At 44.7% G+C, this 25630-nt stretch overlaps 1 protein-coding gene across 1 annotated transcript in view; it reads left to right on the forward strand.

Moving 5' to 3' along the window:
* Positions 1 to 25330, forward strand: part of HARBI1 (harbinger transposase derived 1) — a 107480-nt gene extending 82150 nt beyond the window's left edge. The window contains exon 4 of the mRNA XM_069623219.1: positions 24161 to 25330. Coding sequence (XP_069479320.1) covers positions 24161 to 24570 — 410 coding nt within the window. The 3' untranslated portion in view covers positions 24571 to 25330. The remainder of the gene's footprint in view (positions 1 to 24160) is intronic.
* Positions 25331 to 25630: the final 300 nt, after the last annotated feature.

Here is a 25630-nt window from a genome sequence, read left to right on the forward strand (position 1 = left end):
CATCGAACGGAACAAAGAAGGATGGCACAGCAATCTTAATCGCCAAAGATTTGAAGCCGCAAATCCTGGGCTCTAAGCTGGGCCCCGATGGCCGCTTTGTGGCGGTGAAATGCCCAATTCTCGGCCAACCATACACATTGATCTCAGTATATGCCCCGAATGAAGAGCAGGAGGCATTCTACTCGACCCTGGAAAGCACCCTCCTACCGTTTGCTGAGGGTCAGACCATCATCGGGGGAGATTTGAACGGAGTCCCCAACCCATTAGTAGACAGATCACACCCCCCAGCCCGTGGAGACTTTGGCTTGGCGAGTGCTTTTCTTAAATTGTTTCGAACCTTCGACGTGGTGGATACCTGGAGGATCCTCCACCCAGAGGAGCGAGACTACTCGTGCTACTCTTATGTGCATAGAACTTATTCACGCATCGACCTCCTGTTGGCATCTCCGCAGATCCTGTCATACACAGATGATGTCCTCATAGGCCCCAGAATCCATTCAGACCACGCACCCATAATGCTAACGCTAAGAGCTCATAATCCAGATCCGTCCCCAAGACGCAGATGGTCTCTTTATGACCCGATCCTAAACGATATGGCCACCAGAGACGTAGTAGCTAAAACAATAAAGCAGTTCTTCGAAGATAATAAAAATTAAGATACTTCCCCAGCGAATACGTGGGACGCAATGAAGGCCGTGGTGAGAGGGGTACTGATCTCCCGGGGAGCGGCCTACCATAAACAAAAACAACAGTTCCGCCGCATCCTAGAAGACAAGGTCCTGGAGGCGGAGGCGGCGTGTAAGGCCAGAAACTGGTCCCCGAGAACCTACCGAGCCTTGCAGACGGCCCGAAAGAAACTAGAGGCCCATTACGCGGAGGACACAGCCCAGCTACTAACCAAAACTAAGCAAAGCTACTATGCCAGAGGAAACAAGGTGAATAAATTCCTGGTGGAAAAACTGGCAAGAATCAAGAGGAGGAACACTATAATAGGCCTCCGAGACCCCCAGGGTGCAGTCCAGTTTGCAGATCGGGATAAGTTGAGAATTGCAGAGGCTCACGTGACCGAAACTATGTCAGCTACCCAAAAACCCTGTGGCGAGCAGCAGTCCTACCTGCGGGAAGCCGCCTTACCCAAGCTCTCAACTACAAGTAGAGAAGAGTTGGAGGCCCCGATTACCAGCGAAGAGATTGACGAGGATGTTAAAAGCTTAAGAACTAGAGCCCTGGGCCCGGATGGTTTCTCGTCTCAATTTTTTAAACTCTTTCGGCCCCAGCTACTAGCTCCAATGACGACCCTCTTCAACTCCTTTGCCATTTCTGGATCAACAACCCCATCGATGAAAGAGTCGATAACAGTATTAGCGCTGAAACCAGGAAAAGACCCCAGAGATATAGCAGCATCTCGACCCATCTCCTTATTAAACCTGGATGCGAATATTTATTCAAAGGTCTTGGCAAACCGATTAGCGAAGCTTCTTCCGGACATTATAGACCCAGACCAGACGGGATTTATTCTAAACAGAGCCATCACGGATAATACTCGCAGAGTCCTCAACCTGATCGAGATAGCTAGGCAAGGCTCGCAGAAACTCGCCCCGCTAGCCTTGGACGCGACCAAGGCTTTTGACAAAGTGGACTGGTTGTTCCTCCGTCTCACCCTGGAATCGTTGGGCTTCGGGCCCACCTTCTTAAAGCTAATCTTAGCTTACTACCAAACCCCGACCACCCTTCTCCGAGTGAACGGCCTGCTAACTAGCCCGATCTCCCTAACATGCGGCACCAGACAGGGCTGTCCCCTCTCTCCCCTACTGTTCGCTATGGTTATGGAATCTCTGGCCCAGCGGATCCGCCTCAACACCAGAATCAAAGGCCTCCAAGTGGGCCCAACCCAGCACAAGATCGAGCTCTACGCTGATGACGTGATGCTAACCATTACAGACACCTCCCAGTCCTTAAGAGCCGCCCTAGCGGAAATCCACAGATTCGGGAAGGTGTCCGGATTTGCCATCAATTTTGTGAAATCAACAGCGTTGGGGATAGACTTAGATCAGAGAGACAAGGCATCCTTCAGCTCCCAGTGCGCGATCCCACTAAGTGACACATCCATCCCCTACCTCGGTGTTTGGATCCCCGCTACCCCTAGAGACATCTATCGGATAAACTTCCCGCCCCTGATGAAAACGCTGGAAAAAGACCTAGATGCCTGGCTCAAGCAGGAAATATCCCCAATAGGTCGTATCACGGCCTGTAAGATGAATTTGTTGCCACGATTTCTATACGCCTGCTCAGCTCTTCCCATCATAGTCCCTCGCCCCCAGCTGCAGCGACTTCAGAGGAAGATATTTGAATTCATATGGAGGGGGAAGAAAGCTTGCATCCCGCGGAGGACCATGCTGTGTGCCCCGGACCAGGGAGGCTTGGGGGTCCCTGACCTCCAAAAATACCAAATGGCGGCGCAGATAGCTCACACACGGGCTTGGACCATAGCATCAGGGCGCCCCAAATGGATGGACATAGAACAATCCCGATTACCTCTCCCCCTGCGCTTTCTCTTGCACCTGCCGACTTCACTGCGGCGGTCGTGGCCAGCCATTTTGTCATCGACTAAGCAGACGTTGAAGGCATGGGATTGGGCCCGCAAATCCAGAGGTATCCCGAGAGACCTGGTCCCTCAGCTCCGGTCTTCCACAATCCGGCGTTCTCACCTGGATCTTCCCCCTCGAACTTTAAAAACTGGATCGCTGGAGGCCTCAGCTCCCTAAGCCAACTGTTCGAAGGAACCCAGCCGCTGACATTCGCCCAATGCAAAAGTGCGTTTAATCTCTCGAAGTCAGACAGGTTTTCATACTGCCAAATCAGGCACTGGTGCTCACATCCCCAGACGCAAGAGACAGCCACCCGGGACCTGGACGCCTTGGAATTAACGGTGGCAGATCCTCCAGCCCGAGGGCTGATCTCGGCGCTGCATCGATTACTCCAGGTGAACCTATTGTCAAATAGAGCGACATATATGTTGCAGTGGGAGAAAGACCTAGGGCATCCAATCCAGGATCAAGACTGGACCGATATCTGGTCCTGCACGCACTCATCTCCTTTCTGCATCACCAACCGAGAATGCGCACATAAACTGCTCATGAGATGGTATTTCCCACCGCTTCAACTACACCATTTCAATCAGTCGCTGGACCCACAGTGCTGGCGTCGCTGTGGCTCGCCAGGCTCTTATCTACACATGTGGTGGTCATGGCCGGTGGTGACGGTCTTTTGGGCCCAATGTATAGCTATCATCGCAGACATAACCCAGATCTCGTTGCCATTAGAACCGGAACCACTCCTACTGGGGACCCCGATTCCAGACATCTACCCAAAATCGGGCGCGCTCGCGGCCCTCATCACACAATTGCTCTTGGCCACTAAAATCACAATAGCACGGACATGGAAGTCTCCGGAAGGCCACTTAACGGTGTTGTGGTGGTTGAAAATATGGGACATCTTCATTGCTGAGAAAATCATGGCAGCAAATAGAGGCCGCCTCCACCGTTTCACAAACATTTGGTCGCCGGTGATAGACTATGACCTGCGCTTCCCGGCGCTGACATACAAACTGCGCCTAGTGACATATGCCCAGCAGGCGGTAGACAGGGAACAGACTCAATCGATAGAGGAGCAGGCCCCGGAGGATAGCCAGAATCAGGATCTGATGACGTAAGCTCGGAAAGGAAGGAGGAAGACTGAGCGGTCTAGGGGAAGACAGGAGCAAATGAGTCAGGAATTGGACTTAATGGGCGAAGAGACAGTCCACAGAAGACTGCCGGAACTAAAGGCTGGGAGCGGGTGTCTGGGGATATACAACTGCATGTTAATGCTGTTACAAAGTGTTGAACTGATATGCTAATTTGTTTTCCTGTGCGCTTACCAAAAATAAACAAGTTAAAAAAAAAAATTTAAAAAAAAGAAATACATTGAAGAGAGTGGAAGCCAGGATACATTCCTTACATAGACCAAGATGTACCGGGATCAGTCGTGAGACCGCCCCTGATTGGTTCAAACGAGATCTCAAAGTGGAGTTCCGATGTGAAAGCGGAATTAGTTGGACCAAGTAAAGGGGAGTGCCCGACTGTAATGGCTTCTGCCAGAGCCACTCCCGAACAATACAGTCAAAAGCAGACATGTCCAGAAAAGCCATGTATATTGGACCCACATGACTATGCCTGACATTATGCAACAGATGGGCCAGAATGGTGGCATTAAGCAAGGTCCCCAATTTTTTGCCTAAAGCCCGACTGGAAACTGGAAGGGACATGCCTTTGGTTTAGACTTCTGTTGAGATTTCTCAACAGGAGTATGGCAGAGACCTTACTCACCAAGTCCAGAATGGCTGTAGGTCTGTATTTGGAGGGCAAAGTCGCGTCCTCCTTTTTATCGATTGGAATGATAATGGACTGCGACCAAGAGGCGAGAACTAAAGGAGTGTTGCAGATGTTATCAAAGTAAGGTTTTAAGAAATGTGCCCATACCACAGGTTCCTTTTTCAACAGAAAAGGAGGCAGGCCATCCGGCCCAGGTGCCCTGAAGGTTTTCAACTTGGAAATGGCCCATTCGATGTCATCCATGTCCCAGAGTGACAAGCCTGAAATTACCGGGCCTCTGGAAAGAACAGGCAAATTAGAAAAAAAAGGAAGGCAGAGAAAACGTCTTAGCAAAAAAGTGAACCCAAATTGTCTCTTAAATAACATCACACTTTGTCGCCAAAGTCTGCTCATAAAAGTTGTTAATTCAGACCTAGAACTTTCTCGATTCCGCCTTGACAAGAAGTTTCAACATAGTTTGATTGCCAGAGATAAACATCTCGTATCTTAAGGATTTGACAACATTTGTTGCTGTTGGCAAAACCACTTCTTGGCAAAAAGATACTCCACCAGAGGAAGGTCATGGTTTTTAAGCAACATGATGTTTTTCGCTTCTCCCGCTTGGATGTCATAATTCTAAAGTCAAAGCAGTGAGAATGAATTATTTTCTCAGAGGAGACCTGAGCCTCTGCACACAAATGCTGAAGGCAGCTGACCTTCACAGCATCCAATGGATCCGAAGCCAAAAGCTGTGTAAATCCAGCTGCAGCTATTGAAGGATTAGAAGCATCGGAAGCCAGCAAACGACCCTCCCCATTAAGGAGACTTCTCATACATTTTGTGTACAGGCCATGGTCCCACGTGCATGTGAGCCCATTTCGCGTCGCAACTACTGGGAACAAAGAAGGACAAACTTCATACATATGGACTTCCAGCTTTAAGATCAAATCTATCATCAGATGATCACCCATCAATGGATCCTGTATATGCATTTTGCCAATGCAAGGTTTCAAGTAAGAAGATATGAAAAAATAATCAATCCATGAGGACTTGTTGCCCCTGTGCCACGTGAAAGGACCCCTTAGACAATTAATTCAAACATTGAGTAATTGCAAATCCATTTAGTCATAAGAGTCCCAAATTAAACCCCATGACAGAGGATTCGGGGGATGAGATGGAAGGGTAAATGCATTGTTGTGCTTATGCCCCTCAGCACAATAGGCATTGAAGTCACCCCCCAAAATTATTGCGTGTTGATGAACCCCTGCAAGCCAATTTTCAAAAAATGATTCAAAACGCAATGAAATAACTTGATAGTGTCTGGGATTCCAGTACACAATGATCAATAACAATTCAGTGATCTGGAAAAAAAACATACGCACTGCTAAATTCCCATCAGAGACAAACCATACATCTGATTCAGTTTTCAAATTGATGTCAATGGCAATGACCAGGCCCCCACTGGGATGACCCAGGCCAACCCTAGTGGCTGGTGCATTAAGAGTTACAAACCCGCTCAGATCAAAGGAACAAGTAGACATGGTTTCCTGGAAAAACAAAATGTTTAATACGTCTAGATCTAGGGGAGTTGCTATCCTTATTCGTAAAAAGGCCCCTTTGAAGGTTCTAAAGGAATGTTCGGATAATGATGGGATGGTAGGTTGGCTGCCTTGTTGGTAGAGATTCAGGGGGAACTCGTAGTTGTATGTAATATATATGTTCCATCTGTGGACGATGGTTTTTTTTTTAGACACGTTTTCAGGATTTAAATTCTCTGAATATTTTACTTGGGGGTGATTTTAATACAATTTTAGACCCCTTTATGGATAGGAGTGTGTATATAGACTGGGTGGAACACTGGACTATCATCACAGTGCTTTAAAGGCCGTCTTGGAAGAACATAATTTAAAGAATAACTGGAGGTTGGAACACCCTGATGTGCGCAAGTATAGTTTCTATTCAGGGGCACATGGAACTTATTCAAGGTTAGATATGCTTTTCACTAGTGGGGCATTGACTAAGAGTTATCTTTTGAGTGATATTGGAAATATTTTGTTGGCTGATCATGCTCCGATCACAATACTTGAAGCCTAAATTTGATTTGTCTCAGTCGTTTTCATTGAAAATGAATACTTCCATTTTGTACGATGAGTAGATACTTGACAAGATTGTCTCTGAGGCAAATCATTTTGTGGAAGAGAACTGTTCCGATGAGATGTGTACAGAATGTGTGGGAGGCGTTTAAATGCACAATGCAGAGTTGTTTGCTGGGCTTGTCTAGCGGAAAAAGGATGAGAGGCAGATTGGATCTTGATCTGAGAATAAGAGATGTCTCTCGAGATTTGATGCTTGATCAGACTGACATAGAAAAATGAAAAGTGCTACAGAAATTGAAAAGGGAGTTGGATGGTATTCTATCGATGAGGGCAGAACGGAGCCTATATCATTCGCAGTGTACCTATTTTGAAAGGGGTGAAAAATGCGATAGATGGCTAGCGTATAGAATGAGAAAGAAGAATTTGGATGCAACGATTACCTCCATTTTGGATGCTGATGGCAAGGTCACATTTGATCCAAAACGTATTAATGGTATATTTAGGCAATATTACATGGATTTGTATCGTAATGAGTCAGGCGTTTCAGGTAATGGGAGGGACTTCTTTCGTAACCTTGAGATCCAAAAGATTTCTGATGCAGATAGTTTGCTTCTTGAAGTGGGACTGTCGGTGGTGAACTGAAGGCTGCGATTCAAAAATTGAATACTGGTAGGTCCCCAGGGCCGGATGGGCTTCCATTTGAATTTTACAGAATATTATCAGATTCGGCTCTCGAGTTACTGAAGGATGTGTTTTTGGCGTCTAGGACGGTGTGTTGCCTAAGAGTACTAGTCATGCTTTGATTTCGGTGTTTCTATAAAAAAAAAAGGGGGGAAGGATGGCAGTTCGCCGTCTAGCTATCACCCTATCAGTCTTATTAACACGGACAATAAAGTGTTATCTAAGATGCTGGCCTTGAGAATTGAAAGGTTTCTCCCAGAATGTATTCATGATAACCAATCAGGGTTTCTTAAAAACTGGTGTGCATCCAGTAATATCCGTAAATTGATTCATACTATGGGTCACGCCTTAAACTCATATAGTGGTAGGGCAGTTCTTTCTCTCGACACCGAAAAAGGCGTTTGACAGAGTTAATTGGGAATATTTATACTCTGTTCTGTGCAAGATGAATATAAATGACAAATTTGTCTCTTGGATTGAGTTATTAAATGCAAATCCAACAGCGGATGTGAAAACAAATGGTTTGAAGTCGGAATCCTTTCAACTACAATGGGGTAAGGTTGGCCACTTTTACCAATTGTATTCATTCTTGCAATCGAGCCGTTGGCTATTGCACTCCGGTGTGAACCTGAGTTGCTTGGTGTTGGTTGTTGGGGAGCTATTCAGAAAGTGTGGTTCTATGCGGACAATCCTTTGCTTGTCTTGCCAGATTTGAATACTTCATTACCCTGTTTAGTGTGACTTTTTACCAGTTTTCATGAGGTGTCAGGCTCCCAAATTAACTGGATGATATCTGAGGTCATGCCTCTTACTTATATGTGTGATAAGCCTTTGGTCACGTCCTTGGGTTTCAGGTGGTGTGATACAAGAATGCGCTACTTGGGTATATGGTTGACACCGTTGGTAAGTGATATGGTTGATGAGAATTTGAGAGAGGATTGTAAGGACTTCAAGATGGATTTGGACAGATGGTCGGTATTGAATTTGTCACTGTGGGGTAAGGTCAGTGCCCTCAAGATGTCCGGCTCCCAAGATGAATTACATTCTTAGCATGTTGCCGCAGAAGATTTGTTCGTATTATTGGAAGAAACTTGAGCAATTAATGCAGGAGTTTATTTGGGATGGCAAGCCTCCTAGACTCAAGATTTGGAAACTTCAGTTACCTGTGGATCGTGTTGGGCTGGGGGTCCCAAACTTTACAGCCTATCAATTGGCTTTTTCAGCTCAATCGTTTGTTCCATTTTTGGATAATGAGATGGATGCCTGGTCTATTGTGGAAGCCAGTGTTTCTGACCCGTTAAGTCCCAAGGCACTTCTTACTACACAATCGAACTTGGTGGTGAGAAGTTACCTGCTACTGAATTTTTACGGGAAGCTTGGAGAAATTTATTGGAGCTGTTTGGGGTCAATGCTTTGCAATCACTGCACCTGTCTGTGTGGTTAAACCTGAAGATTAGAGATAATGGAAAAATGCTGTTCTGGCTGAATGGTTCTTTGGTGGTGTAAAATGGCTTGGTGATTTAGAGAAGGATGGCAGGTGGCTATCCGCTGATGAAGTGAAAGAGAAATGGGACATTGTGGGCTTTTCAAAGACTGGATTATAGGCGTTTAAAGAAATCTATTGGTGAAATTGACTGGTCAAATAACCTTGACTTGAATCTCTTTCTGGCTAAAGCGAACCATGGATGGGGGGGGAGGGGAATTGGCTAGCAGATTGCACAAGTTGATTGTTGCAAATTACAGGAGTAATGATGGTCTCCGGGAAGAATGGAGTAAGAGACTTGGTTTCGATATAACCCCGGATGTTTGGCATAATATGTGGAATGTAAGGCTTTGCTCTCTTAATCTTGGTGAGAGATCCAGGCAGAATAAGATTATGAATAGACTCTGTTGGTGCCCGGAATGGTTGAAGAAGCGTGGTCTCTTGGATTCAGATGAATGTTGGTGGTGTGTACACCAGGTTGGCACCCTTGAACATATGTTAAGGAGTTGTGTTAGAGTTTGTGGTTTTTGGACGGTGGTGTGCAAGGCATGTGTGGGTGGCTGTGCTTGGTGAGAATCAAAACAATGATCTTCAGTGATGAGGTGTTGAATACCTTTAATGCTTCTCAGAAAAAAATGGTTGTTTAGGAGTGCTATTGTTGGCAAACGACTGATCCTACGGGGGTGGAAGTCCAAGGTTGCTACGTTATTGGATGAATGGGTTGATGAAATGCACAAACTTTCAAAGGTTGAAATGGTGATCTACCGGAAAATAAAAACAAATTGGTCTCTTATGATAAGATCTGGGGGAAATTTGCTGATTTATACTAGTCTCATGCTTTCTGTCTTTTAGTTGGAGGCGGTGGGGGGTTCTGTTGCTGATTGCATGGTGTTTTCATACGCATGTTTTCTTTTATAAGGATTGAATTGCTTGTATCTTTTATTGATTTCTGAATGATTTTGGATTTGTATCTTATTGAAAATATAAATAAAGGATTAAAAAAAAGAACTTGGTCCTCGCAGCCACAGAGAGCTAGTGGAGAGATTACAAAGCTGGAGAGATGCAGTCCCTGGGCTTGAGGCCAAGAAAAATTCTTGCAGTCCTGTTCTGGATTAGTTGAAGAGGGGACGAAGGGTAGAGTTGGGAAGATTGAGAAAGAGGCTGTTGCAGTTGTCAAGCCTGGAGAGAACCAGAGCTCTTAAAACAGTGAGCTTCTGGCAAAAGGTGATGAAAGTGTAGGATACCTCTGAGAAGGTGCAGCTGGAAGTGGGCCTCCTTGGCAAGGTCCATGATGTGTGGAGAGAAGGAGAGAGTGGAGTTGATGATGACGCCAAGTTATTTTGTGTCACAAGTGGTTGGGGAAGGGTCCCCAAGGAGGAAGTCTAGAGGGAGCGAGGGAAAGCAGGAACAGGGGGGTCCCAATGATCAGAATCTGTTTTACTGGCATTAAGGCATAGGACTTTAGAGGCGCACCATGCCTGAATAGCAGATAGACAGTCGGGAATGAGCGAGGAGGGAGAGGAGGCTCAGAGTAGCCTGAAAAAGGGCAGGGTGTCATCCGCTTAACACTGAAAGTTAGAGGAGAAAGTAGAGATCAGGTGGGCCTGGCGGGGCAGATAGACATTAAAGAGCCAGGGTGAGAGGATAGATTTCTGCGGAGCACCATATGTGGAATTATTGGATTATAGTGGGATTATAGGAATGTTCTGGAGTAAGGACATTTTGGAGCGATGTGACAAGAGTAATGAACACTGTCCTTTTGGTGTGGACCGAGAATATGACTTTATGACTGTGAGAGGACACACGTCTTGAGGCGATGGCATACCAGTAGGTAACCTGGCTTCTTAGGGCTTCAATGGTGGCCAAGAGAATCCTCTTTCACAATGGAAATCTTCAGTCTTCCCTTCCAAGAATATGTGGCTCCAGGAAATGTACACCATCTGCAACATTGACGGGGTTGCTTTGCGGCAATAGAAGAAAGGCAAACTATTGGGAGACATATGGGGCAGATTTCTGGATTTGGAGTGACTTGAAGTCTGGTGCTTAATACCAATGGAACCTGGAAGATAGATTTTGTTGTCACTTTTTAGCACATTTATTTTTTCTTGTCTTTCTCCTCCCTTTGTTCTTGCCTTTCCCTATATCTAATTGCATTGCTTATGGGAAATGTAGATGTGCTTTTTATGTAAAGCCCAAACATTATTGCATGGGTTTGGCAGGGCACATTGAGGGATGCTTGCGTATACCTAATCCCAATCTAATACCTACTCCTGGTACTAGTTCTATGCCGCAGTCATGAGCTCTAGGGAAGAGTATTATCATCTTTGGCATCAAAAATATTTTTGAAATCCCATTAGACTTGTGGTAGTCCTGTGGTGTCCCTTTCGAAAATTGGTGGTACCTGCTGTGTATAATTTTTATGTGAGATAAAGATAATCCATGCAAGTAAGGAGAGAGGGTCTTGTGAACGAGAATACATGCTACCGTTGCGGGAGTAAGGCAAGCGTCTTGTACTCTGAGCGCAAGCACCACCTGTTCCTGTACACCCTGAGCACTTTTGTTTACAGCCAAGTAGCTTGCACATGCTTGAGGAACGCAAGAGCTCTCATGTCCCATATGTCCTGAGCGCGAGAGAGCTCTGAGCAACACGAGCAGGCACGGGGGACGTAGTCCCCATTGCATAGGTAGAGCCAGGGCTTTGCGTGATCTACATAAGACTAGAGGAAGGCACGTGGCAACATTGAGATAACATTGCATGGAACCAAAGCAATGTCAGAAACAAACTGACGAATGAGAAAGCAGCAGTCGTTTATATACAGGAGGAGACGAACACTGCAGTAGACTGGGAGGGAGAGTCAAACATGGCAAGAGTTATATCAACTTAAAACAAACAATGCAAAATATACCAGGCCCTTCTCTGTTTATGGCTCATGCAGGACAACCCAGCGTAAAGTGGGGACCCTGGAAAAAAAGATTCATACACTATTTAAGAGCCACATGTGGAGTAAATGTGGGGATGGACAAAAAAGTATCCTGCCTCTTGCACTATGAAACTTTACCTGAACTTGAGAATGGTAAAGGTATACGTGAAGGTGTGAGCAAACCTGAACATGCGTTAAAGAAACTGGACATGCACTCCAAACTCAAAGTAAGCACTATATTGGAAGGATACAAATTTGCGATGTGCGAACAAGAAGCCTGTGAGAGTGTGGAAGAGTATGTCGCAGCACTCAAATAGCTCACAGGGACACGTAATTTTGGGAATAGATTTAACACATCAGGCATCACTTTATGGTTAAATGCAATTAAAATAAGACCTGGGAAGAACTGTGGTTTAAGGCTGACCCACTCTAGGTGAAGTAATTGTCATGGCAAAAAGGGTTGAACATTCACTGAACTTCGTGGCACGACTTGCAAAGAGTATAGGGAGGCAGTAGAAACATGAACACGAGTGAAAAGGAAGCCAGGAAGAAGGGAGAAGAAGGAAATCAACAAGGAGAGTAGATACAAAGGAGAAGAGGCTACCTGAACTTGAGGATGGTGAAGTTTATAAGTGAAGGTGTGCGTGATCTCAAACATGAGTTAAACAAACTGAACATGAACTTCAAACTCAAGTAAGCACCATATTGGAATGATACAATTTTGCAATGCCCAACAACAAGCGGGCGAGAGTGTGGAAGAGTATGTCATGGCTCTTAAAGAACATCCTGGCACGACTAGCAAAAAGTAAAACACAGAATAGGGAGGCAGTAGAAGCACGAGTGAAAAGGAAGCCAGGAAGAAGGAAGGAAACGAAGGAAATCTACAAGGAGAGTGTATGGAAAGGATAGGAGGTTCTCATGTACGAGTACACATGCTACCGTTGTGGGAGCAAGGGCACCTTGCTGGAGGACCTAGTTGTCTGTAGAGGAAAGTGATGTGTAAAAAGTATAATCGATGGGAACATTTGGCAAATTATTGCAAAAACTTCAAAATGAACAAAGATGTCAACATTGTGAATGAAAGTGTGCAGACAGAAGATGGTTCAGAGGACAGAGATAGTGTGATGGGAGCTGATATATCTCCAATAGGTGTGGTTGGAGAGGAGTGGGACAGTGACAATGAGAGCCCTATGACAAAAGTGTATGAGACCTGTGTTTGACCTCATGGTGACCGGTTCAAATCCCGGCAGGTCCACTCGGCCCTTAATCCTTCTGAGATTGATAAAATGAGTACTATTAAGTTGGGTAACATTAAACATCTGTTATCTGTCAGTAGTGCCAAAATGCCCCTCCGGGGGAGAACGTGTGCTCTACAAATACACCTGTTATGTTATTTCAAAGGAGGAGTAGGAGAAAGTGTTTGGGGTAGAGAAGAGGAGTTGATGCCACTGGTTCTAAGTCCGGGAAGGTACAATATGGATGATATTGAAATTCTAGGGTATTTTTACGGCCCCACTGAGATTCAAAGGGAGAGAAGGCATAGGAAATGTTTACGTGAAAAAGAAAGAAGACGCACTGCTCAGCTGCAAGGAGCAGTGGAAGTTAAAAATCAACTAGACCCCAAATCATCTTCAGAAGCATTAGCGGTTTCGGAAAACTGCAACGTGTTGCCGGAAGTAGTGCGATATCCTGAAGTGTTTTCAGTTGATTTGGGAAAGTAATTGTGAAGGAAGGTGCTATACCTATGGCGTCCTGGGAGGATAGTGCCCCGAGTCCGTGCTTAGAAACCTCTGGGTATTTAAGCGCATTATAAATACGCAACTAAGACAAACTACACAACTAAAACAAACAATTCCTGTAACAGCACCTCAATGCCTGCCGGCTGTGTGAGCTCTTTAAAAATGAAAAAAGAAATATATATATATGACACTGACATGACAGATGTGGGAAGGGAATTAAATAAACGTATGTGATGCTAGGATTATAGAACATGCTGGGGCGCCATAATGGTTGGCTCCATTGGTAGTTGCTAATAAACCAAATAGGATGTAAGGCAGTGTGTGGACTTGTGTCAGATTAATAAGAATGTTGTAGTGGAACGGCATTCACTGCCAAACATGGGTGAGTTACTACGTGTCATAGGGGATGGTAAGATATTAACAAAACTTGATCTGACATCAGCATACCACCAATTGGTATTGCAACCAAAATCGAGGAAATATACTGTCTTTATTTCACATGAGTGTATTTCAGTTTTGGCGCATGCCGTTCATGCTAGTATTAACTGCTTCAGTATTTCAGAATGTCATGTACACATTGTTCCGGGAAGTAGAGCAGGTGTACTGCTTTCACAATGATATACTAGTTTGTGGAAGATTGGTCGGGGTGAGCTGTTAAGTTAAAATTGGCCTAATATATCGGCCAAGATAGCCGAATGAGTCCTTATTTCAATACTATATACTCATATAGTCTGACAAGTGCTTGTATAAGATTTAAAGCTGATACAAACTACCCCATCACGAATAATCAGGATAGTTTAGTCTCCTTTAAATGGAAGAACGCATATCAATATTGGAACCTTCAGAGTTACTCTCACACAGGTTCTCCACCAACACCTCGGAATGACTTTGAAGGAGAGGTTTGGGAAGGCACTTAGCAGAATACCTAGTTAAAGGATTTCGTCCTCTTAACTCAAAAACGGATTCAGTAAGGCTGTCTTGATGAAGCCCCTCCTTCGCTGGGGAAGTCAACAATTGCTCAGTCTGCTTGGTAATGGGTCCATTCATCCAAACGTCCTCCGACATAGGTTGGACGGCTTGACTGTACAGTTTGGGATTAGCATGAGGCAGAGGAGATAATTTTCGGGTCCGGTGCTGGCGGTGGAGAGGGCAGAGAGTCCGCATTTTCAAGGGTCCGAGTCAATTCTTTGTTTGTCCAGAGGAGTGGTTGGTTGCATTACTTAGTGCGTGGCCGAGGTAATCTCTACAATCTATCAAAAAATAAGTAATTTCCTACACATGGGTGAGCTGATTCTCACCACCTGGAAGAGTGAAGCCGCGAACACTCCCAACAAACCATAGTACTGAGTATAACATGCAACTTTTATATTCTGATAGGTGCAATTAATCTGCTCAACCAAACCGTAAAAGGAGGTGTGAGGAAACAAGCACTTCAAAATCTCTTCACTGATCCAAAATAAATCGCTGAGTGGTGGTGCAGAGTAGGGCTGTATATTTTGGTGAAAATAGGGTGTAGGTACCATATGGGTCGGCCATATGGGTTAACAAAATGGGTCGAATTTATTGAATAGGACGATTAAAGTATGTGGAAGGGACTGGTGAAATCGATGGATCAAATGAACATGCGGTTGGAACGGAGGAAGTATGAGGTTGGAACGGATGGTGTACCTGGATCTATTGGAATGGGTGCGATCTCAACCACCCAAGGTAAACCACCATATCACACCCCACGCTTACTTTCTTCTTTACACCACCATTCAAATGGAACACAGCGATACTATGACACCATTCGGTATAACTGTTCTCATACCATCACTTGTCCCATACCGCCCATCACCCTAACTAAACACTGCTGATTATACACCCTCCAGCCTAGTCGTTCTCCTCAGGACTAACGCAGCCGGGATCGGTCTGGATAGCAACCGGCCAGAACGAACACATACGCTTGATCCCTACCGCTATGAAGCAGCTATCACTTGAATGCCACACCAGCTGCACACATATACGGTGCTCACACGCACCTTTTGACTCTCTCTACTGACTTGAACTTCGGTTCCTGAGGGTGTCCAACCTACCAGTGCCTTGAGACCATACCAATGGTACATAAGGCACTATATAAATGCAAAGTAGCATAACATAGCAAGAGACTTAATGGAACATGATGAGGCATTAGGAAAGGTTTTGAGTATATTGAGTGAAAGGGGGCTCACTGTTAAAAAGGAAAAGTGTGTTTTCGGGAAAGATGAAGTAGAGTTTATACGACACAAAATCTCCTCAAAGAACGTTTCAAACCCAAAGATGAATTTGTGAACACCATTAAGGAAATTAAGTCACAGAGGACTAAAGTTGTGTTCGTCATTCCTTGGATTGGTAGAGTTCTATCAGAAGTTTACAAAACATTTCTCTGTAAAAGTAGAGCGAATGAGAGCGATGATGAGAAGTCAGAGCGAATTCAAGTGGAATATTGAATGCAAGAGAGTTTGAGGCAATAAAAATAGAAATACATTTGGCGGGACCATTTGGACAATTCAACACAAGAGATAAGACCAACATCCCTACAGATGCGAGCAACCTTGTTTTTGATGCCGCTTTGTCACAATTAAGGCATGATGGTGAAGAAATTGTGATTGCACATGGGTCAAGAGTATTAAAAGGGGTGGAAAACAGATACTCTGTAATAGAGAAGGAAGCACTGGGGTATGTTTGGGTAGTGGAGAGATTTAGGACCTTTTTGTGGGGTGAGAAGTTCAGATTAAGAAGGGATCACAACCCCCTTAAAGCAGTGTTTGAAAATAAGCGGACAGACAAGGTTTTAAGAGGATGGCTGACGTGCATGCAGTGCCATGACTTCAAAGTTGAGATTGTGCCGGGGACACGCAATATTTTTGCTGATCACTGATCGCAAGTATGTGTTAGGGTGAGGATGAGAGCGAGGAAGAAGTGTGGAATGAACCTGTATGTACGATGCACAATAGTCATTCGGTGGTGTGAATGGGAAGCAGAGTGTGAAAATGTGTTCATCAGAGAAGTTAAAGAATATGTGAAAGGGAAATGGCAGTGAAGAACAAAAATGGTTTTGGGAGGTGAGGGATGAGCTTAGCGTGGAGAACAATTCTGGCAAAGTAGTAACCCCAAGTGCACTGAGAGACAAGTTAGTTCACACATGAAGGCTGCATAGGAGTTATTAAAACAAAGTCTTGTTGAAGGCAGAAAGCTGGTTGCCTGGCTTGAACAGGCATGTGGACAATGGATTAAAGTCATGTGTAGGTTGTAGAGAGTCTGTGAAGTGGTTGGTAGCTAGAGAGCAACCATTGATGATTGCTGAGTAACCGAAAGGTATGTGGGAAGAGATTGTGTAGGATATTCTGGGCCCATTAGAAAAGGGTCCTAGGCAAGGAAATATGTTTTGGTTCTGGTGGACATATTTTCAAGGTGGTGTGAGAAACCGGAGGGTATTCTCACTCCTAAACATGCTGAATTCTCTTCTCAGGTGGACAGGGAAAGGACATCGCTCTTGAATCCCGACCCTGGGGCTGGAGAGGCGAGGGAGGGTCACCTGGGTGGAGAGTCCTTGGGGTTTGGGAGTGGGGTGCAACCAGGAGAGACATGGTATTCCCCTTTTCCTATTGACAATCAACCTAACCTTCGCCCAACCTTTACGGGTTATTGTAAGTCGACACCCCCCATTTCCCCTCATGTGACGAGTAATGAGACGAGGAAGAGGCAGCTGAGAGCAATGAACACTATACCAGTTCACCACTTTGGTACTGGGATGAGGAAGACGCCTGCTAAGTGTTGTGAAGGTCAATCATGTTCCCTTAATCATGGTCAGGCAAGCCAATCTGGGAAAGCACACCCGTAACCTGTTCAAGGATTGCAGGTGTATACAATGATAAGGAGAAAGCCACACAGAGAGGAGCAGCAGGGAGATCTGTGCAATCAGCAGGGAACCTTGTTTGAGGAGAGGCGAGCCTCTGGGGCAAACTGCTACGGGTTGGTCCACCGTATGCAGCATGCCGAGACACTGAGAACTGCAGAGAGCTGGTCTACAGAAGCGAGGCATGGGAGCTGCGGCTTCGTCGAGTGGACTGAACGCTGAGAAGGGAGCCATGTGAGGAGAGGCTTTCCCTTACCCTTGTGTCAAAGTGCTTGTTCCCCTGTTTCAAGAAGTGGACACAGGAGTGTCTGATGGGCAGGAGTTGGACCCCTGACATCCTAATCGTAAGGCTGTGTGTTCTGCGATGCTGGAAAACTATCAAAGCGACCAGTGACTTTCTGTCAGATGAGAAACCCGGTGTGCGAATGTCTGAACATTTCCATGGTTGAGGAATACATTGTACCGGAATGGTTGCATGTGTCCGAAGAGAGCGTTTTTTAAAGTCTCTGGCTTAAACCATTGTTAATTGTTGAAGTGCAAGGAATGCTTTGTATCAGAGTGGTCGCGTGTCTAAGGAAGAACGTTTTCGAAAGCCAGATTGCTTGTCATTTCACTTTAAGTAAAATGAATGAATATTAAACAATCGGGTTGAATTGAAATTGAATCTTGAGCCAAACCAATGTCTATTGAACACCAAACTGAATCTGTTGTCTGTGTCTTGCTTCATGATGCCTTCATAGTGAGTAGAAGTAAAGGTAGTGAAGGAGACTAGGATGTGCAGCGTGGAAAGATTTCTGGAGAAAGTGTTTACCAAGAAAGGTTTTCTGGGAAACATTTTGACAAATAACGGTCGTCAACTTTTTGTTGATGGAATTGGATTGTATTTGGAAAGGGGAGAGATTAAACACAAACCTACTGTGTTGTACCACCCCCAGACTAATGGGGTGTTAGGGTGAACAGATGCCTCATGGATGGAGTGCGAGTTGCAGAAGGAAGTGGATAGAGTTGGAAGGATGAAGTGTGTGAAAGGTCAGACAAGGGCCACATGCCACAACAGGAGTAGTACTGTTTGAGGTAATGAGGTGGAGAAATATTCACACAAAGGTGTGTCCTCCATGGCTCAGAAGGGCAGGGCTGATAAAGGTGAATGAGAGTGCGATGTAAAGGCAAGTGACGCAGGCCAAGGCAAAAAAAAGGTCTGATATGGTGAAGTGTATCAAGAAAATGTGGAGCCTGAAAGGAGATGTGGTCAGAGTAAAAAAAAAGGGATCTGTGGGCTATGTGAGAAACCAAAGGGTGTGTCTCCCGCTAGTCCTTGTGGACTTGTCATCAAGGTGGCCAGGACACAGCCATCCCTTTTGATCCAGTTCCTGGGGGCGGTCCAGTGCCGGAGGATCACCTGGGTGAGGTGTCGTCGGGGAGTGGGGGTGAGGCAGCCGGTGGCAAGGCACTGTATTCCTCCCTTTGCCATTCCCATGATTGTCCAGTGTCCCAACTCCTCCGCCCTCCCCCTTCCACACTGACACTAGGCCGAGGAAGAGGGCGACTGAGAGTAATAATGGCAACTCTTAAACATCACATTGGACATGTCCCACTAGTTGGGTCAGATGAAGTCAGGCACTTAACCCTAAGTGCATACATCTGATACCAATTAGCTCTCCTCACACGGATAAAAGGCAGAACGTAGAAAGACACTCTGAGCAAGGTGGAACACGAGTCAGAGCAGAACTTCCGGGGGGGGTGAAGGTAAACCAACTAGAGCAGAGCAACGGACCGAGGGACGAGATCCACGGGTAGAGAATCCCAGGAGTTCCCTGCAGGAGGTTGTTGCCTCCAAAAAGCTGTGAAAGGCGCGTGCAGAAGACAGAGTCCCAAACAAGAAAGCTGTATTGTGCTTCAAGGATACCAGCGACCCTGCCAGGTGAACGGAAGAGTTGGGGAGGTGAGGTCAAGCCTGTGGTTCTATCTTTGACTCGAGAATGAAAGCAGCAACGAACAGAAAGAAAACGCACACAGCCGGTGAGTTGGCAAGCGACGTGATAGACAGGTGTGTGCTAAAGAAAGATTGATGTAGCAACATATTATCGCACAATTGAAGACTGCACGCATGTGAATAAGACGTGAAGAAAGGCAGACCTGCGAATTAACCGTGAAGGAACGATAGTTGTAAAGTCAGCGATACTGAGTAACGGAGTGGTCTGGCGAAAGGAAGTAGCCCACTCAAGTGTCAGAGAAAGGTGAAAAGTTTGTAGCAATAAAGTTAATGAACTGTAAAAGCAAGGTGATTGAAACTGACCCCCGAGAAAAGGGGAGAGTAAAAAGGTGAACATCGAACGTTGGTAGATAATACAGTGAACTACCCAGACCAGGAAGCACTGGGGCAAATGATATAGAAGTGTTTGTTACAAGTTGGAAAGTTGAAGTGGTCCTGTGGAGGTCTGAAGAAAAAGACATGCACATTTGAAAGTCATTTCACATTTGACAGGAAACAGTCCAAGCCCGACCGAGGGAGACCGAAGGTGTACTAAGTTAGGGGAAGGGAACCCCTAAAGGAGGTAAATGACGCCTGGGGAAGGGAACCCCAGCAAGTGTTTTGATTTAGTTGTGAAAGGTCTGAGCCCGACTGAGGGGGACCGACGTGAACTGTTTGGTAAACTGTTTGAAAATTAGAAAGAACGGCTTTAACGTGGAAGGCCAGGTGGGCCTCGATCCACGTATTGTACTGCCTTTGTGTTAAGAGCCTGAACCAGAGTGTCATCTTGCCTACAGGAACCGCCTTACTCTGCGCTGTCCAACTTGGGGAGGAAAGCTGACTCGGCCACATTTATTCTTTATTTTTGAACACTGACTCTGCTTTACATACATATTCTCCTTTTGTACAAGATATAGGGCCGACATTAGGTTTTGTTAGTGTAGACCATTTTGGATGTGACAGACTCATCTAGGACTGTTTTGTTTATTATTTTATTGTCAAGACTACTCCCATCTTAGCTATAGGGCGAAGTATGGGTTTTTCCAAACCCCACAAATCTAATAAAGGTTTTACAAATTGTACCCTTTCTGTCAGTATCAAACTTGTGATACCATGCATCCCTTACGGGTACAAAATTGAAATTAAATATGGTCCTCCTGGGAGGGTCAAGGCTGTCAGGTTGGACAATGGACAGGTGTGGAACTTGAGAAGAATATTGAAGGTCTTGTACGAAGAAAAACATTGAAGAAGATTTATTAAGTTCACCAGGTGAGTAGAATATAGGAAATAATATAGTTATAATTATAATTGTTCTTTTATGACACGCTTAATACCAGAGATTGGTTTCTAAGCGTGGGATCAGGACTCAAACCTGTGTTGCGTTGTGTTTACTTGCTTCCAAGACAAATGCGGTTGCCCCTGAGCTATCCCTATATATGTATAGGAAAAGGAGATGTGTTGTATCTTGTGTTTATCTATGGAACAACATGCTCCATGGTTTCTTGGAATGTGGTGTGGAATGTAAGCGAAGAGTTCTAGACTGAGCGGTTGGAGGAGGAGATGGAGACAACCCAAAGCAAGGACTTTTGAGGTGGCTCAATAACTAAAGGCAACCATTACCTGCAGAGAGTATCTTTATCTCAACAGTACCTTCTGTACATCTCATGTAGGATCGTATTCTATAGGAGTAATTCCGAAAAGATTGCCAATAGTGTTTTGAAAAAGGGCATACTCAGAAGGATTTGGAGAAATGGTGCATCAATTATCTCAAATGCAAATTTATGAAGATGGTATTTACCACAGATCATGTGGAACATCCCGGTTTGTTATGTAATGGGGTCGGAAGTAAGATGTATGGAATGTAGAACTTTCATGGCTACTTTGTCATGTAGTTAAATTTGATGCTGTTTGGCAAACTTTGTGTCCAAAAACATTAATGAGGCTCCAAAGTCTATTAAGGCTCTGGTCTCTATAAAAACAGAGTCTGCGTTTAGCAGGGCAATTCCTAAACAGATATGTCTTAATGCTGACATGAGTGGAAGAATTCTTCCACGACGAATGGAGGCAGATTATAAAATCTGGTCTGTTAATCCACGCCTTTCTACTGAGGACCCAGATCTGTTCCCCCATTTTTTATTTGTAGGGCTGTCTGGTACCGGACGGCCTGCTAGGCCACAATGAATACATAGATAATTGATGATTGATTCTGCTGTGTTCCCTTTGCTTTTTACTGACTGGTTCCCATAGTACCCCTAACCGCATGTGTTCAGGGAAAAGATTACCAGGAAAGAGAGCGAGTGATGGGTGTTTGGATTTTGAGTTTCCTTTTCTCCCCTCGTTTCCTCTTGTCTTTGTTCAATCAGTAATGTTTAATAGATTAGATCTGCAAGCAAGGTTTTAGCTGGTGTAAGTTGAGCCACAGCGGATTTAATGTACTCTTAAAGACCCCTATAGTACACTGGTGCCTTAACATCTTAGATCTGCAAGCAAGGTTTTAGCTGGTGTAAGTTGAGCCACAGCGGATTTAATGTACTCTTTAAGACCCCTATAGTACACTGGTGCCTTAACATCTTCAGCCCATGCTGTGTCAGCCACAAAATATTTAAATTGTGCAATGTACGCATATGTCTCTGGTTTCATGTTTAATGTCTAATAGCTTGTTTTAATCATCTAGAATCATGATTGTTGATCCATGGTGATGCCCATGGAAGAGCATGTTCTTCCGAATTCATCAAAATAAAGGGCACCTTTTTTACTGGTATTGTACAACGAAATGTAGCAGCCACTGGGTCATAAACTTAGAGGAGTTGCCCAGATTGCCTGTGTATTTCCCGGGCATGGAAGACATGGGAATTTGTGCCTCCGACCCTGATTTTGTAGAGTCGGTTTCCCTCCCCTGAAGTCTGTGTTATACTCTTTCCGTCTCCTTCGCCAGGCATTGCCATACATGCCTTCCCAAGATCACACTGTGATTGTAGGTACCTTGATTAATTCAAGACTGGACTACTGCAACGGTTTGTTAGCATGGATCCCTAAGGGCCAGCTGAACAAGCAGCAGAAAGCCCAAAATGCAGGTGTCGGATTATGTTTTAAGTCCCAAAAGCTAACTACATCTCTGCATTGAATCGTTCCTTATGTTGGCTCCCGGTGAAACAGAGAATAGACTTTAAGATATTATGCATGATCTATAAATGCCTACGTGGTCTGGCTCCCTCTTATTTGACAAAGAAACTAGTTTGGTATAACCCATTCCTCTTTCTTCACTCCTCTGACAAGTTGCAGCTGGTCATTATCCCTTCTCACTTTGTCTCCAGGGGGGATAGACGATTTGCAGTTCATGATCTTAAACCTTGGAATTCCATTGCTTGGCAGTTTAGGAATCTGAAAGAGTTGTCACAAAATCAGAAAGCACTGAAAACCCACTTGTTTAACAAAGTGTATGAGTATTTAATATTAACTAAATGGCCCCATGTAGCTATACTGGTTGATGCCCTGAGTAAGATCTGCGCCCAGATGCAGTTAATTCTGCCCGTATCGCGCGGTACAAGTTAATCAAATCATGTGCTCTGCTTACTTGTTCAGACCCATAATTAAACTAAAATGTGGCAGGTTTAATCCTCCCCCTATGCTTGAAGCTGTAATAAATAAATCCCCCCCCTTTTGATTGAAGCGTAGCCTGGGTATTCTAAAATTCCTCCTGTATGGGCAAGTGTAAGGTTTTACGCTGCTAGAGCTGTTTGGAGGGATTGCAAGGATGTTGCGATATACATGATGGCTTGTTTGGTTCTCTTCCGCAGAGACCTGAAATGTAAGGTCTTTACATTCTGCCAATACCTGCCCGTGTTGGTTTGTCCATAAGCCACCAAACTTCAGATATCTGCAGGGTGGGAATAGCCAAACCATCCAGGAAAACCCCACAACTGTACCTGGGATATGTAATGGGACAGCAAGGATAAGAGTCTTCTGCCTGTGGAGGAGGACATAGCAGAATATGTAGTTGTTTGTCAGGGACATTTAATTCAATGCAGGGAAAAACAGGATGAGTTCAGGATCTATAAGGAAAGGTACAGGGAAAACCATTCATCATGAGAAATTGGTGGCATTTGCAGGTTTTACTCTATTGGGAGATAACTGGGATAGCTTGCCAGGCTTTGTCAGACTGGGTTAGGGATGACGCCTCCCCTTGCCCAGATGAGTCAGGTGTTCCTTTGAGGGTTTTCTAATACTTTTGCCTTGAACTTAAACCTGTAACATGATGGATAACCTGTAATCGAGACAGTTTCTTAACCCTATGTAGAGACAGTTTCTTAACCCTATGTAAATGCCTTGATTTTTAGGCGTGGATTAGTGTCTCTATGAGCCGTAATTCAGCCATTGCACAGACATGGCTCCTCGCATACCACTGTATTAAATGCTACGGAACCCAGAAGTAGTATTTTTCTACTTCTGGCCATCTTTCTACTGTTCAACCTCACGTCCGAACAGCTATGTGACATTGAAAGTACAGGCGCCAGCTGGAGAATGGTAGGATTAATTTTACCAACCCTTGGAATCTAGGTTCCTCAATCACTGAGTAGGGATGAATCCCCATCCTGTGTGTTTGGATACTGCATGATCCCTACCAGCCACCCTTTCTAGTGGTTCTATTGTGCTGCCCCGCAGAACTGTCTTTTTCTTGTTATGATGATTTGCATTGTAGGGTGGAACAGGTGGGTAGGGCATTGGTTGGCGGTTTGGGGCTTTAATGATGGGGGAAGAGATGGGCAGGAGTTTTTTCCCCGAATTAACTGAATTATTTTTGTGAAAAACTTTTCTCTGTTGCATGCGTTCTGTTTTCTTCAAGAACAAACATTGAAATGAATGAGATGTTTTTTATTCACTTGGTTTATGCAGTGCAAACCTAAATAAAGATAAACAAAATAAAATACTGTAATACTTGAAAAAGTCTAACCACTAGTTGAAAGACAAGGGATTTATCTGTCAGTGTTCGGTTTTCTGCTTGTCATTGAAACTGTCTCCTCTTGTTTGTCTTTTCCCAGGTGACATTTCGTTCTTTCTCTGTAGCTGGTTGATGACCCCTTTGCATGTCCCCCAGACACCTGCCGAAATACGCTACAACATGGCTCACTCAGATACTCACAGTGCAGTCGAGCGGACTTTTCGATCAATACGTACTCGCTTCCGCTGCCTAGATGGCTCCAAGGGCACCCTCCAGTACTCACCTAGCAAGTCCAGCCAAATTGTCCTGGCATGCTGTGTTCTGCATAATGTTGCCTTAGAGCATGGCTTGGATGTGTGGTGTGCTCCATTGACTACAAGCGCCGAACAGCCACAGCTAGAGGAAGATTTTGAGCAACTGGACAGGCTGGACACTAAGGCAGAGCGTATCCGCCAGGAACTGATAGGCTCACACTTCAGTGAGGAATGCAATGGCATCATGGGGAAATGAAGCTACCTCCCAGTGTCGAATACTTTGGAAAGGATTGCCATGGCCGCATGAGTAAACGAGAATACCCAACCTTGACGTTGTGAGAGGCACAGTGAAATAAACATTCTTTTCCTTGATGGCTCATTAGTCAGACACTTTGGAGTACGGTTCATCTCTAGATTTAAAGAAGTACTTGGGTTGGTAACCATCTGAGATTTGTCATTTAACCTGTGTGTGATCCGAGTCCCTTCTTAGTAGATGAGGTTGAAGCGAAGGATGTTGCTCCTTGATCTCACCTGTTATAAATAGTTCCTCAATGCCCAAAACTGAAACCCCATTTGAGTTCCCTTCATCAAAGAGTTAACAAAAATGTAATGAGCCAAGAATCATCCTACCCGCAAAGTTGATTTCTCAAAGGATCCAAGCAATTTGTGAATGTAGTGACTGAGAGCAACTGGACTCTACAGACTCTTATGGAAAACTGGGTATCCTATTGTCCTACCTGTGGATACCCACGGGACTGCCATTCGCTGCACCATCAGTTCACCTCTTTTTTGAGCAGTATCCTCAATATAATCAGAAAAAAAACTATTTTCTTCCCATACTTTCACTCCCACCATTATCAGGGTAACTGCCGACATCTTCCCTTTCTCTCCCTCACTGTTACCAGTGTAAATACCAGTTTTTTATTCTACAGGTTCATGTTATCTTAAATTAACAATCTTCTTCCCATTTCTTCACTTTCACTGCTATCAAAATAAACTGTTTCCTTTACGCTTAATTATATTTTCCAGAGCCTGTTCCTGAAATCATTTGTTTCCGTAAACAGAAGGGACTATGCTGTACCCTCTACTTTATATGAGCATGTAGTGGTCCCTCTCACCTACCATTGTGCCACTATTGTTTTATGCCCTGCCTTTGTTGTTGTAACTTCTCTTTAGATGCTTTCGTACAGGTTTCTTTCCCTCCTTAGTGCACAACTGTATTCAGTTTACTTCATATGCCCTGAACAGTCTGTTAAAACCCCTGAAGATTTGAACAGAGCTAATGCCCACTTTCCCACTGGGTCCTACAAATGTGC

Source organism: Ambystoma mexicanum, chromosome 11 (assembly GCF_040938575.1).
Source record: "Ambystoma mexicanum isolate Mex_15411 chromosome 11, UKY_AmexF1_1, whole genome shotgun sequence".
NCBI classification, from domain to species: domain Eukaryota; kingdom Metazoa; phylum Chordata; class Amphibia; order Caudata; family Ambystomatidae; genus Ambystoma; species Ambystoma mexicanum.